Source organism: Mercenaria mercenaria, chromosome 7, assembly GCF_021730395.1.
Source record: "Mercenaria mercenaria strain notata chromosome 7, MADL_Memer_1, whole genome shotgun sequence".
Classification (NCBI taxonomy): Eukaryota; Metazoa; Mollusca; class Bivalvia; order Venerida; family Veneridae; genus Mercenaria; species Mercenaria mercenaria.
Window position 1 is genome coordinate 52,156,701 of NC_069367.1, and position 12,796 is coordinate 52,169,496.

Here is a 12,796-nt window from a genome sequence, read left to right on the forward strand (position 1 = left end):
GCCCTTCGTGCATTATTTCACCACGAGCAGGCACCTGGGTAGAACCACCGACCTTCAATAAAAACTAAAAAATGATAAAACTGGCATCGTAAGCAGTATTTATGAATATCATCATGTAAACTAATGTGGTGCTCTATTTAAAAGTCATATTTTAAATGTATTCAAAGCATACCTTGATTAATTCTAGATACTTACTTAAAACGTAAAATATTATTAAAATGAGTTTAATAAAACTTAAATTTATAAACTAATAATGAGATACATTCACAATTAAATATCATGTTTAGCAATCAATTGTTAACAGAACTTCCAGTTAGCCTTTTATAATGTGATTACCTACACATATATTAGATGTGTACTATTACATTGAAACACACAGTACTATTTATACATACATATATGTTAAGGTTATATTGAGAGAGATGTTTTTCAATTATTGTTGCAACTTGAATTTGTGTCTTAAGTATCTTAAAAATATGTTGTGACCATATATAGTTATGTCATCAAATGTTATAAAAAGGCTTTTTACAACTGTGGAATAAATTGTATATGATTTTTTCGGAGTTCATGCGAAATGAGCGATAGAATTGGAAAATCGAGCGATTCATGTTAAATTTGCCGATACTATTCTGTTGTTCATTTCATATTAACTTTGAAAAAAATCATTTCTTGTATTTACATTTAATTTATATTTCCTTTCCATTTGTAATTAAGTTTATATTATAAATCGGCCGAGTGGTTAAGGTCACTGATTCAAATCACTCACTCCTCATCGATGTGGGTTCGAACCTCACTCGGGGCGTTGTATTCTTCATGTGTGGAAGCCATCCATCTGGCTTACGGAACGTCGATGGTTCTTCCCAGGTTTTCGCTCGTAATAAAATGGTGCACGGAGGGGCACCTGGGGTTTTTCTCCACCGTCAAAGCTGGAAAGTCGCCATATGACCAATAATCGTATCGGTGCGACGTTAAACCCAAGAAAAAAATATATCATAAATTGCAACACATTTTCTTGCATTTAACGTAAATATCAGCTTCCAAGCCATTCTGTTCACCGGACGGAACATCTGCGACATCACGTTAGGAACGTTCTCCATGACTACACGCGGACGTCGTCAAAACAGCGGCTCTATATCACCAAACAGCATTATCGGTCGTACCTTTGGTGTATTTCCTTTTGCTGTTCATACAAAACTAGCGTCATATGTTTCAATGGAAAAGAATAGTGCGTATATATTTTGTCATGAAGAATTGAAAATGTGTCAGAACGATTGATGTTCTTACGGGTTCCTTTTGTAAAATATGTTTAAATATATATATTTCAAATCCCGTAAGAACAGTACATACGCCTCTTTCTATGGCCCGCTTAGCTCAATAGGAGGAGCGCAGATCTACGGATCTCTGGGTCGTGAGTTCGAGCCCTTGGCGAGGCGTATGTTTTCCGTGACGATTTGATAAAGGACATTGTGTCTGAAATAATTCGTCCACCACCTCTGATTCATGTCGGGAAGTTGGCAGATACTTGCGGAGAACAGGTTTGTTCTGGTGCAGAATCAAGGAACACTGGTTAGGTTAACTGCCCGCAGTTACATAACTGAAATACTGTTGAAAAACGGCGTTAAACCCAAAACAAACACAAACAAACAAACTTTTCTATGGCAGAAAACATATGCACATTTCTATGACAGAAAGCCACTAACAGCGGTATATCAATATTGATTCAATACATAAATGACAAATATCAGTCACAACGGACGCTTAAAGTAGTAATAATGCGCTGTGATTCTATACGCTGGTGATAAAGCATGCCTGTCACAGCATCAGAATTTATTTGTTAATATAACTGATTTATAAATAATTCAACCAATAGCTGCATATGGCCTCTAAACAAATTAGACACGTTAAATTCAGGAGACCATCTGACTGTAAAAATGCCATGGATAAATATCATTCCAAGTTAAAATCTACATGAGCAATGTGTGCTATCATAGTTAATTCTGGTAATACGGATTTCAAGTGTTTGCTAAAATGAGATACCAATTCTTGATATCTATTCTTTTTCAAATATCATATGAATTTTCGTACGTGCGTGTGGACAATTTTGAAATAAGTTACTCGATTACCTATGAAAGTTCATGTCATGTCGAGATAGACAGATTTCTATTTAAGCTTCAATCTTCTATTGAAAACTGTGTGAAGGAATGCAGTTCGCGTCAACATTGTCAGGCCTTAAACTTTAGAAAAGGAATTAATGTATGTGAACTGTTTTCAACTTCTGAATCAGGGCAGCTAGCCAGCGGAAATTGTCTTCATGTTGAAAAAGACGATATCAACGTAATTCAGGTACTCTAGTGTTCATCGTGGTTTAAGCTTCGTAAATTAATACAGAGTAATAAAAAAGAAATCATGTAAAAATTTCAAGGATGATTTTCATTATTACTCAACATTTAATAATTTTGATTAAACAGACACCGCAATAATGCGACGTTTAACTTTTTATTGTAAGTATCTGGACACATGTCTCGTTGAATGTTGTATAAATGATAAATGAACATGCAAGATTTATGTCCAAATCTTACTTTCAGAAGAATGTAAAATAAAAAGAAACAATGATTCAGTTAGTTCTATGCAGTGGTTATATTTAAACATTCATAAACCCGCAAAAAATGTTGAAAAGCTCCTTACAGCGTTAGTCAGAATGTAAAATTTAATGTAAAGTATAGACAGTAAATAGTTATAATCTTGAAATATTAACTTAAGGTATTAGACCCGTAATAGAGTACTCCCTTTTGAAGAGTATTCAGTTCCAGCCATAAACATACTTTGACTGAAATTTTTCCAGGGGGCGTAAGTTCATGCCCCACTGGGACCAATTTATTCCCCTTACTTTCCTTTTTCTGGTGAGTTTTTACTTTTTTAAGACTTACTGATTTTTCTTTGCACAAAAATGGAATTTTCTTCATTTAATAAGCGATTGTTTGCTGTTCAAAGTGAATTTACCTCTGAAACAGATGGGGGTAGAGTTAGACATTTTTAAAAATACTGAGTTACATGCAGTAATAGTTCTCTATCTTGTCTTTACTCTTTAGATCACATATTGTGGAAGACATGTGTGTTTTTTTACTTCTGCCCCAAAGTTATTTTTGAATGAAGTGAGCAACATTTAAAACAGCCCCACATGACTCGACCTTAATTTTTCAATGTTGGAGTAAGAATTCTGTCTCATTATATCCGTTTACTTGAGGCACACAAGAAAAATGATACTGACAGTTTTTTTTTTGTGTTTTATCATTGTTTACGAATAGTTTGTTTCTTTTATCAAAATTAATGGTGAATTATCTGCACACATATTGGACAGTGGCCATCACATTGAAATTTGTTTCTACTTGAGCTTGAGGAAATACCATAAATTATACAAAATTTATGAAAAACGGCACGATAAAAGTTGTTTAAAAATTGCAACAGTGCTTAACACGGTCAACTGTAGGAATATACCATAAGCAAGCAATTAGGGGTCTTTACTATTTACTAATTACTATTAGGGGTCAAATACCTTAATTAGTAATGACAAAAAAGCATTTATAAACGTTGCTGGCTGTAAAAAATGTTATTTAATGCATATCTAAAGTCATTTTCCTGATATTTAATGCATATCTAAAGTCAGAATAATGTAGAATACATTTCAGACACCTTGTAAGAATGGCTGCAAATATGGTGAAGTATGTGAGACCACTGATTCAGGGATAGGCACATGCGTTATCAAAGGTATAACTTACACCAAGTTTTTAGCCAACTGTTAAGCCTTTGTACTTCATAATGCAGAAAACTTTCATAGTCCTTAAATATTTATTAATTTCAAAAAGTTTGTTGATTTATTTCTCATAGATAAGTATTGCAAAAGTTGAATTGAATTTTCATGATGTAAGAAGTGTTGAATATTTCTCTTGAATTCTAAACACGATTGCTTTAGTTTTAATTTTGTCCTTCTTCCTTTTTCACCTAACTGAAGTCAATGTATATGAAGACCTAAAAGTAGAACTACCCAGTTCATAGTAATATTTATTTTAAATTAATTCATTTATATAAACAGATGTAGAAGCTATGCTGAGAAGATATTTTCAAGTAATATAAAGAGAGCGGATATAGGACATCGAACATTATGCTAGGGATTTTGCCCAAAGTCCAATGTCATCTCATGACTTCAATAGCTGATAATTTATATAACGGCTTTAAATACTCATAAATAAGTTATATTCCTATCAAAATGTCATTTGTTTTTATTTCATATTCTTTTTCTTGAAATTCGAACAGTTTGTGACTAAGGGTCATATTTTTCGAAAAATGTAAAACGTGTAGTTTTAGTGAAATAAAACCATGAGCTTCAGATTATTTGTTTATAAGTAATTGTTTTAAGTTAACAAATAAACATTTACAATGCATATATCTGTTTAATTAACTTTTTTTTTAAATAAATGAAAAGCGAAAACTGAAACTTTTAGCACACATCTGTACCTCTGAGTCAGTTCTTTTCGCCTGAGCGCCCATGATAACTTATGTAACGATTATAGCCTATTTTCTGTTTTCTTAACATCTATTATTATACTGTATTGACACATGCATGTACAAAACTGAGCGGGTATAATATATACTGAATACACGCAGTGGTGTAGCTGGCCTCAAAATATTTGACATACATTGGCGTAGCTGGCCTTAATCAGTTGTAGCGTTTGGGTGTAGGGACTGCCTAGGCCACTGTTGGACCAGGAGTGTCTCGGTTTTTGCATTTTATGGCACATTTGGGTACGTTCTAGATGCATCGTTTGCTCTTTTCAAGTTCCCTTAATATTGCATTTTTGGTGTATTTAGTTTTTCAGTTTCCTAAATTATCTGTAGGCCCTGGCCTGCTGTGCTTAAATAATAGCGGCTACGCCACAGAGTCATGCACATTTAGCTTATAATATTTTAATGCCTATCAAACATTTAAATGTGTTTTCTGTTACTCCAATATAAAAAAGAATAAAACAACATAATATTACATGTACATGTATTAATAAAATACTGACTGGTCCAAAAATATATCAATCAAACAGAACTTCACTAGCTAGTGTCGAAATTTATGTAGATATTCTTGGGGCGTGAGTGTTAGTTCTTTGTTACTAGTATTTCGGTCGGCTTCGGAATAAGTTTCAGACCTGTGGGTGAATTGGTGTTTAATTCTGTGGGTGTCGGTATTAGTTCTGGGGCGTCAGTGTTAGTTCTGGGGGTGTCAATGTACGTTGTGGAGGCGTCAGTGTTAGTTCTGGGGGTGTTAGTTCTTGGGGCGTCAGTGTCAGTGTTAGTTCTGGGGGTGTCAGTGTTAGTTCTTGGGGCGTCAATGTTAGTTCTAGGGATATCAGTGCTAGTTTTGGAGGCACAGGGTCAGTTTAGGAGGCGTCGGAATTGGTGTCTGGTGTAGTTCTGTTAGAGTTGAGGATGCTGGATCCAATGTTTCTTTGGTTAGAATTAAAGCAAAGGTTGCTCTTAAAATGTATTCTAGGTGCGCTATAATTGTGTCCTACAAAGGGTAAAAAGGCATTTGCATCAAAGTGATACTTTTCCCATAGAAGCTTTTTTTTTTCAATTTTTAACACTTTCTCCCCTGTGACCAAGTACCATTTTTGATGCATATATAATTATTTACAAAGGCTTGTAAATATTTTGTTGCGTCAGTGGGTGTGGGTGAAAGATGTTTAAAATGGAAAAATGATTCAGGTTCATATTTCAATAGAAATGAGAATGAGAAATGTCTACAAACTTATCTTTTATTTTTTTTGTAAAATTTAATCGAATATATCAAGAAATGATCTTTCTTTATGATGCCATTTCAGAAGTCTAGCCCTGGGTCAGTTTTTACTTTTAGAGAATTCCTATAGTTTTTTTCCTTTCATAGATTTTTTTTTTAAATTCACGTATATGATAGGACATTTTGTGCTGAAAACAATTAACAAATAAAAACAATGGGCCACTAGGCTTTCTTTCTGAAAAAATGTTTTGAACATACCCACTTTTGCTGAAACTGTTAGCAATTTTTCAACATTTTCATAATTTTCTGCTTTTTTTATAAATACCAATAAACATATGAATCAAGACAGCACAATAAGATTTATTCTTTTTACAGATTTGATTTTATTATATACTTATTTGATATCATAGTCATATTTGTAATACTACAGTGAAACACTGCTCGCTCAAGGTCGCAAGGGGATGAGCAAAATGCTCGAGTTATCCATGGTTTCGAGCGACCCAAACATTGACCAATATGCGAATAAAATTGAAGTTTTTATTTTACCAGTTGTCATCGGGACCGTTTGCAATAATAGGTACAAATGAAAAAATCTTGTTTCATATTCTCTTTTGTGAAACTTTGTTCAATGAAAAATACTAATAGTAAAGAACATTTTTTTTTTTAATTTGAAAAACAACCTGTTCCATAGATTCTTTCCCTGTTTTCCTTTTGTATCTAACATTATATGAACAATACTGCTTTGTACTAAAATGCGCTGTCAAAACACAGCCACAAATGGCAATTTGCATGATACATGTCAGGCATGATACATGTCAATACAACATAAACCAGTATTAACATTTGATTAAATTTATTGAAAAATGTTATTTTATTCAAGATTCTTCATATTTAAGACTTTCTGTCACATGTTTTAACATATGTTGACTTCACTTCAATTTTCCATAGATAGTGTCGGCTACGCAAAAAGATGCGCATTAAAAATATAGTAATTTCCTTTACTTGAATAGGCAGTCTGAATAGGAAAATATCCGAGGTCCTTTGCTCGGACAGATGATATATAGCCTGCCACTGTTTTTACATAAAGCACTAACCAAATTTAATTATGGTAATATTATTTTCATGGAAAAAAATATTTTTATATGTTAATAATACATTCTAACGTGGCTCGATTTGATTTCCAGTTAAACAAAGAAGGAAATCAAGCTCGTCAAATTACCGCAGAATGAAACAATCAAGAACTTGTGATTTATCGTCTAATTTACCACGGTTCATCGTTCAGATGCTTCAGTATCTAACCACTCGGTCTAACGCCCTCGTGGTTCAATTCCTACGCATATAAACTCTGAACCGTGGTAAATTAGACGATAAACCATTCGAATGCCTTGATTATTTGTTAATTATTAATATGTTTATCCAAGTCTACACTACCCGACTGATGCGTTTTTGTTATTACTAAGTACGAGCACTGTATTTCATAAACAGATCACGTGAATCGTATCGCAAATTCGAAATAACCATAAAAGTTCTGTGTACGCTACATATATAATTCATCAAATTTTGCATACACCTGCGCTCTATGACAACATATCCATATCAATTACTTCATTTTAATTTCAAATGTTTTATATAATCAGTGTTTTCAATATGAATAGAATATTTAATAAGTCGTATCACTTCTTTTAGAATGCAAACGAAATTTGATCCCAAATATGTTATTTTGAATTCCACCAAGCGATCGCTTCAATAAACCCGTATCAATAGGAAGAGCATTTCCATGTTATCTAGTTATGGCACCTAAACAGATCTGTCAAATATTTTTATATGTTTTGGAAGAAAATATTTAATTCCTACGTCCATAAGTACAAAGTCATATTTCTAGTCTGTTTTATATCAATAAATATCCCATATTTCAAATAATATGCGTGTTGCCTCCATCTCCTGAATGCCTTGTATATACAGCAGTTCAGTATTTTGCAATCTTCCCAACTATAGTCTATACAAAAACTTTGCATTGGAAAACAATTTGCACTGTTTAACTTTTTAAAGTCTGAAACTTAAGAGGTATGTGAACGTTATATATCCGATTTTCCATAACACTGTTTGTAGCAAGTTAATGCTGATCAGAATTTCCTTATTAAGTGAAAATTGAACAACGAAGTTATTAAGGCCCAACATAATGCACATAATATGTCAGTCGTTTAAAGTGCTGACAATATATACAAGTATCTGTAAATTAGAACTAAGACAAAAGTTTAAATATTTGTTTTTCTTTAATAATTTGTATGTTTTTGGTATGTAAAGAATGCGTGAACGTGACCGTTCCAGACCACGGTACAATTCTTGGAAACCAGAGAGAGGTTGGGAAAAAAATTCGATACAAATGTGACAAGGGTTACAAAGAAAAGAATGTCACAAGTGCAACAGTTGCTGAATGCCTGAGCACGGGAAATTGGAGTGCCAATGCTGAATGTCATAAGAGTAAGAATATTTCTTTACTTCAAGATCCCCATAGTCTGGTATTGTACATCTCTGTTATGTTTATTTGAATCGTATCAAATATTTGACGCCGTGAGAGTGGAATAAAGCCATTACATAATTTTGGTAATACACTAGTGTAATAAAACTTTGACTTTGACGCCGTTTTGCGCGTAGAAGACGTTAGTCGAATTGACTTGGTCTATAATAGGTAAAGAAGAAAGAAATTTAGATGTTTCAGTAGGAAAAGCTAATATGTTATAAAAATATTACTTTTGCGTCTTTCTATATTGAATTGATTAAACTCGTTGAATAAAATAATAAAATTCGTGTCATTTTATTATTTTATTCATCTCGTTTAATAAAGTCATTCATGTTTTATCCTATTCCATTTTCAAATTGATAAACTTGGTTCATAAAACATGGGTTCATGGGTTTAAATGTTATAGCAAGGGCACACCACTGATATTCATATTTCTTAATTAAGTCTTGGATCTGTTTATTCCTAAACTAGCGGTTGTGAATGTTGACAAGAGATTAGCATTATTAAATAGATAACTAAACGTAATTTAAACATAACATGAATATTTGAATGTTAGAAATATTGAATAGATAACTAAACGTAATTTAAACATAACATGAACATTTGAATGTTAGAAATTTGACGATGGATCATGAGTTATTATTACACCAGGAACACATTTATTTGATTAATCAATTATAATCTGGCAGTATGAAAACAGCAAGTGTGTGTTTCGTTTTGTCCAGGCCTAATGCAACAGTTTTGTTTTGTTTTTGATGGGTTTAGCCATTATAGATTATATGTCGTCTTACAAAATTTTGATTGTGAAGGAAGACCGAGCTGTCCCTCTGGACTTGCTCACGGAGAACAAATTTTTTGATACTGATATTATTTTTATTGCCATATATTTAACATTAACTTGAAGGGGGCTTCCGTGGCCGCTGGCTTACAATCACTTGCCCTTCACCGATGTAGGTTCGAACCTCACTCGGGAAATTGAAATCTTTATGTTAGGAAGCCATACAGCTGGCTTACGAAAGGTCGGTGGTTCTACACAGGTGCCCGCTCGTGATGAAATAATGCACGGAGGGGCAACTGAGGTCTTCCTCCACCATCAAAGCTGTAACCCAAGCCAAAATACAAGCATGCGACAAGCTTGTGGGAAGTTTGCCATAAAAAGATTGCAGCCTTGCAGATGTTCGCATAGAAATTTTGCGGATAAGTCTTGCTTTGCAAGCTTGCAGCGGGCATCCTGCGATCTTAATACTATTTAAGATTGCGACTAGCTTGCGATCCTGTAAACTTTTTTAAACTCTTTTAGTTCACGTATAAAAGAAAGGTAGTATATATATTATTATGTCAAAAAACGTTGTTTTAAAAACATATTGTCCCTGATTTTTAAGTCTTTATCTACTGATAACTACAAATATTGCTTCATGAAAGTGTGAACGTTTTATAAACTGTGCAGTTTGTCAAATTAAAGGACAAACTGCGCAAACATATCAAGGTTGCGAGAGACTCGCAAGTGTATGATCTACACCCATATAAGTGTGCGTAAGCTTGTAAAATTGCGCAAGCTTGCAATCTTGGTATTATTATGTAAGTTTGCAAGACTGCGCAAGCTTGCAATCTTATTCTGATTGCAAGGTCGCAATTAAGATCGCTAGGATTCCAATCGCAAGCATGCGCAACCTTACAAGCTTGCAAGATTTTTACTAGGTTGCAGGAAGCGCGCAAATTAGTTTGCACAAGCATAAATAATGGATGCGATGGTTGCTGCACGCTGAAACAAGTATGCCTCACACTTATTAAGACTGCAACTGCAATCTTCCTGCTACCTTAATGCAAGCTTAATTAAGCTTGCCATTTTGGTTTGGGAAGTCGCCATATCACCTATACTTGTCTCGGTGCGACGTTAAAACCAACAGAAATAAACAAATATATAAACCGTTTAAGTAATCGTGTAACAAACTTGTCAGTATACATGGTTGTGATAATAAGCCTGAAATAGATCTTTAGTACGTTTAGTATTAGGCCGAGGCATCATTTTATTGTAAGTAAAATGAAGGAAAATATGCATATGAAATCAATATGTTTATTGAAATTAAACAGAATAAGAATTGCATGTTAAGTTGCGTTACTTTTATGTATGTTTAGTTAACTATACCTGGACAACGTGGATGGACTGGAGTTCCTGTAGTTTAAGTTGTGACAACGGCACGAGAACAAGGTCAAGGATCTGTTCGATTGCTTCTGAAAACCTTAGCGAAGAACTTTGCAAAGAAGGCAACAAAAGTTTTGAGGAAGAGTCCTGTAATGAGCACAACTGCCCATGTAAGAAATAAACAAAATCAAACGGGTTAAAACATATATTCGGAAACCTTTAGTATTATGTATAGTTTATATCTGGGTCTTGCGAAATAAATCCACACGAACTCACTTTTTCAGATTAGGTTCAAAGAGTAGTATATTCATCTACATTTCTTTTGAAATATTAGCAGTAGCTAGATATTAATAAAGTTTAAAGATGATCAGTTTGAAACTTAGAACTCAACGTGGCAAATATTTGATTTAGTCGGATCATTGAAAGAAATAAAATGTGCACTACACGCCTCCTTCATCGATTCTTTTTATAGCACCAACAATTGGAAATAATTGCACGGATGATGCCGACTGTATTGAGACTGAAGGAACGTGCATTGAGGGAATGTGTTTTTGCAACCGACTTTATCGTTACAACACGACTACCAGTAATTGTACAAAAGGTGAGGTTTTTTCTACTATAAGAAAATATAATAACTAAATAAAGTTAGTTTTATTTTAATCTAATTTATCAATATCAAGGTACATTTTCGATTACTTCGTCATAGCTGCCGATCAGAAGCCGGAATAGTTTCTTTTAAAAAAAAAGTTTATGAGCATTGTGTGGATCAATTGAATTCAAAGGCCGCCAATATCTACTTCGAATACTTCTTGATTTTGAAGTGGCGAAGTGCAGATTACAGCAGAATCAACAACTGGAAGAAGATAATATATATATTACATGCTTTTCATTTGGTTTCACCATTTTCTATTATTCTATTAGTATCAATATATGTATGCCATAATAAATTTAAGGTATTTTAGTATTTCGTGTTCCTGTCGTTAATAAAGAAAACAATCATCAATCAATTTACTTTCACCTTCCGCTTTATAGACACCTGCTTTGTTGATGTTTCAGTGTGCCAGTCTATGTCAAAAGAATTTGAAATGGTTGACAATAAGTACATCGCAGGCTTCAAAATTGGCGCTGATGTTAGGAAAGAAAATATAGAAGGTTGTGAAAGTGCATGTAGAGATAATACGGAATGTCTCTCATTCGACGTCTGGCAGGAAAGTGGGGACTTTTTATGTTCGATGGGATCGGTTACATATGAGATGATTAAAGATGCTAATCTTACACTTTCCAATTCAGCTGCCTTAAACCTTTATACGAGGAAATGTAATTTGTAAAACAATCCTGTAATGTTCACAAAGTCCGAGTATAATAATTTTGTATTTGATTTGATTTACAATTTCTTGATATATAGAAGATGCTTTCCATTATGAGGGAAATGCTTTTCCTTATACACTTTTTGTTTATTTGAAACAAAGCTGAACACAGTTTTTATTTGTAATTAAAGATAAAATAATAAAAAATGTCAACAGTTTGTACTGTACACTTAAATCAAACAGCTGAAAATGTTAAACAAAGATCTTAGACTGTCTCAATTTCTAGCGCAGCGTTTCACCAAGTAATACAGGATAATTTAATCCTAAGTTCATGGCTAGAATAATTTGTTAAAGGCTATTTACAAGGCATAGGGAATGTGACATTGAGTGTATTAATAAATTCTAATGTAGAAGCAAGATTATGAAAACATGAAATTGAAAAATGACATTTCGTCGAAAATGAAATATAACCTGTAAGTAATCTTATAATTAGTTTGAATGTCATGATAATTTACCAACAATAAATATACTTAATTAAGTGTAAGCATGCAAAATACTAGCACTCTGTTTGACTGAGTCTGTGCATGAGAGGTAATTAAATTTTCAACATCCATTACACTGCCTAGCACCGGTTTAACCATTTCTATTGGCGTAAATCTTTTGTAGTCACCGTTTATTTTCTTTTACGGAATTAGATTCCACAATTCATTTACAAAGCTTTCTGTAATAAAAATGTCAAAAACGCATCTCCCGGGGATCAAACACTTGACCCCTCGATTTATGATGTGCTTGACCTGCCGCAGGTTGGGGATACCAAAATTGTTACCAAAATGGTGTAGATGTTTGATAACTGGCTATATTTCGAAATGGCATTTACACCTTTTACGCCAAACAAATCATTAAACTTAAGAACAACAAAATGTTTAAAAGACTCTTAATAAAGAGAAAGTTAACGTAACGCACTCTGTTTTCGCGTATTTAGATATTATATATTAGATAATATATTCATAGCCTGCTTTTACGAAGATGAGATCTCATTTGAA

At 33.4% G+C, this 12,796-nt stretch overlaps 1 protein-coding gene across 1 annotated transcript; it reads left to right on the plus strand.

Moving 5' to 3' along the window:
* The first annotated feature begins 1,924 nt into the window (after positions 1-1,924).
* On the plus strand, positions 1,925-10,627 carry LOC123555402 (uncharacterized). Its single transcript, XM_053547176.1, has 4 exons — positions 1,925-2,343; positions 3,687-3,765; positions 8,087-8,263; positions 10,440-10,627. The coding sequence occupies exons 1-4, from the start codon at positions 2,029-2,031 to the stop codon at positions 10,625-10,627; spliced, it is 759 nt and encodes a 252-aa protein (XP_053403151.1). The 5' UTR covers positions 1,925-2,028.
* The last annotated feature ends 2,169 nt before the right edge of the window (positions 10,628-12,796 follow it).

Bases quoted from the DNA above. Each gene is read 5' to 3' on its own strand.
- LOC123555402 (XM_053547176.1), top strand. From the start codon at position 2,029: ATGAGATACCAATTCTTGATATCTATTCTTTTTCAAATATCATATGAA. The intron at 2,344-3,686 runs GTACTCTAGTGT...AATACATTTCAG, and splicing joins ACGATATCAACGTAATTCAG to ACACCTTGTAAGAATGGCTG. The intron at 3,766-8,086 runs GTATAACTTACA...TGGTATGTAAAG, and splicing joins AGGCACATGCGTTATCAAAG to AATGCGTGAACGTGACCGTT.